The sequence below is a fragment of the Charadrius vociferus genome, unplaced genomic scaffold (genome assembly GCF_000708025.1).
Source record: "Charadrius vociferus isolate BGI_N301 unplaced genomic scaffold, ASM70802v2 scaffold407, whole genome shotgun sequence".
Taxonomy (NCBI): domain Eukaryota; kingdom Metazoa; phylum Chordata; class Aves; order Charadriiformes; family Charadriidae; genus Charadrius; species Charadrius vociferus.
This window is the reverse complement of record NW_009649852.1, coordinates 1,472,967-1,475,007: the sequence shown is the minus strand read 5'-3', so window position 1 is coordinate 1,475,007 and position 2,041 is coordinate 1,472,967. Positions and strand designations below refer to the sequence as shown.

The 2,041-nt window shown below is 55.6% G+C and overlaps 1 protein-coding gene across 1 annotated transcript in view; it reads left to right on the top strand.

The window, feature by feature from the left end:
* The first annotated feature begins 1,893 nt into the window (after positions 1-1,893).
* POLD3 (polymerase (DNA-directed), delta 3, accessory subunit) overlaps positions 1,894-2,041 on the top strand; it is a 45,057-nt gene continuing 44,909 nt past the window's right edge. The window contains 1 exon segment of the mRNA XM_009891019.1: positions 1,894-1,929. Within this exon segment, the coding sequence (XP_009889321.1) occupies positions 1,894-1,929 (36 nt within the window).

The following is a 2,041-nucleotide window of genomic DNA, read 5'->3' as shown; positions in this document are numbered from 1 at the left end:
TATCCATTGACTCCAAAAAGCCCTTTCCCAAGGCTGTGACGAAGGGGAAGAAAAACAAGGAAATGCACGTGTAAGGCCGTGCCGCGGGCCGCGTGCACCACGGGGCACAGTAAGGAAGTAGTTAAGGAAGCTCCTTGCTGCGCCTGGGGAGACGGGTCAGAGCGGGCGTGAGTCTCCGTGTTGTGCTTCTCTCGGTGGTCATCACCTTTTGACCCATCTTGGAGTCGACGTGGCCGGCAGCTCCACTCCACCGAGCTTCCCATGCTGCCGGGAGCTGGTGTTTCCACTTGCAAAGCTCAGATGCAACACTTGGCCTTCATCAACCCTGGTGAAGATGCTCTCATCTCCGCTTCGTCCCCAGCTGCTGGGTGGCCACCCTGCCAGAGGTCACCCTCCCCTCTGGTCAACCACCACGACTTCACAGTCCTGCCGAAACCATCCCGGTTAGGTTAAACACTCATCACAGCATTGTTTTTAGGAAGGATACCCTGGAAGAGCTCAGTTAGGGAGCAGGCTGTCATGCAGTTATGTTGGCAGATCTTTGGGGACAGAAGCCCCAGAAGGGACTGGGGACTTGTCCAGATGAGACCCCACCTGGAGTACTGCCTCCAGCTCCCAGGGCCTCAGCACAGGAGAGACATGGACCTGGTGGAGCGGGGCCAGAGGAGGCCCCAGAGCTGCGGGGAGGGCTGGAGCCCCTCTGCTGGGAGGACAGGCTGGGAGAGTTGGGGGGGTTCAGCCTGGAGAAGAGAAGGCTCCAGGGAGATCTTATTGTGGCCTTCCAGTGCCTAAAGGGGCTCCAGGAGAGCTGGGGATGGACTCTACATCCGGGAGGGGAGCGATGGGACGAGGGGGAATGGTTTGACACTGACAGAGGGGAGATTGAGATGAGATGTGAGGAAGAAATTGTTGCCTGTGAGGGCGGTGATCCCCTGGGGCAGGTTGCCCCGAGGAGCTGTGGCTGCCCCATCCCTGGAGGGGTTCAAGGCCAGGTTGGACGGGGCTTGGAGCAACCTGGGCTGGGGGGAAGTGTCCCTACCCATCGCAAGGGGTTGGAGTAGGTGGCCTTTAAAGGTCCCTTCCTACCCAAACCATTCTATGATTCTACAAGTCTATTACATCTCTCCAGAGCCACACTCCAGACACATCGAGATTAGAGCAAGGCTTTCTGTGAGGGGCGGCTGTTTTAGTGCACTGAGTGCGTTTTCCCTCCTGGTCCTGCTGATTTGAAATCACTACCAAACTTCATCTGTCACATCAAAGAACGTGTGTCTTGGCTACCTCAGCCAAATGCCTTGGTACACATCATAGGTAGAGCCAAGCCTTAAATTGTCCTGGAGGCATAACTCTCAAGTGCGGTTTCCCACGGCCTCTGAGTGGAGAGGCGAGAGCAGAAGTCGCTCAGACGGGTTGTTACTCATCTCCGGCATCCGGGAGCCGGACCTGCTTGTCGGTGTGTCCTTTAGAAACTCAGCTCTTTTGATGTAACCTTGTTGACTCTCTGCTTTTCATACCTTGGGGGAGCTGACGCTTAAAGGTCAGAGTTAGCTCCACAGAGGAAGAAGAAGAAGGTGAGGCAAGTGCAAATCGATAGATCTCAAAATATTTCACCAAGGAGATCAGGATCCATTTTACCAGTGGGAAAATGGGCAGAGAGAAATCGTACTGCAGTCACGGTTCTGCCATCACCCAGGACCAGGAGGACAACCCGGGCCTGAACCCGCTGCTCGCAGCTCTATGGACCACTGCACATGCTGTGGCAGATTAGCTGGCTCCAGCAGTCAACAGTACAGGCAGGGACTGATGCAGGCAGGGGCTGATGTGGGCAGGGGATTAATCAAATGAGCACAAACTGGGCAGGAGTTGCTGTTACGGAAGCAGAGGTGTGCGCTCATGGCCGGCCCAGCAAGGCTTGGTGCCTCCATCCCGGTGAGTGAATTTCTCCATACCCCAATCTCGGTTCCTTCGTTTTTATCTCCATCCGACACGAATTTCGAGCTGCCTTGGATTTGATACCCTTCTCTTCACGCTCTAGGGAAAG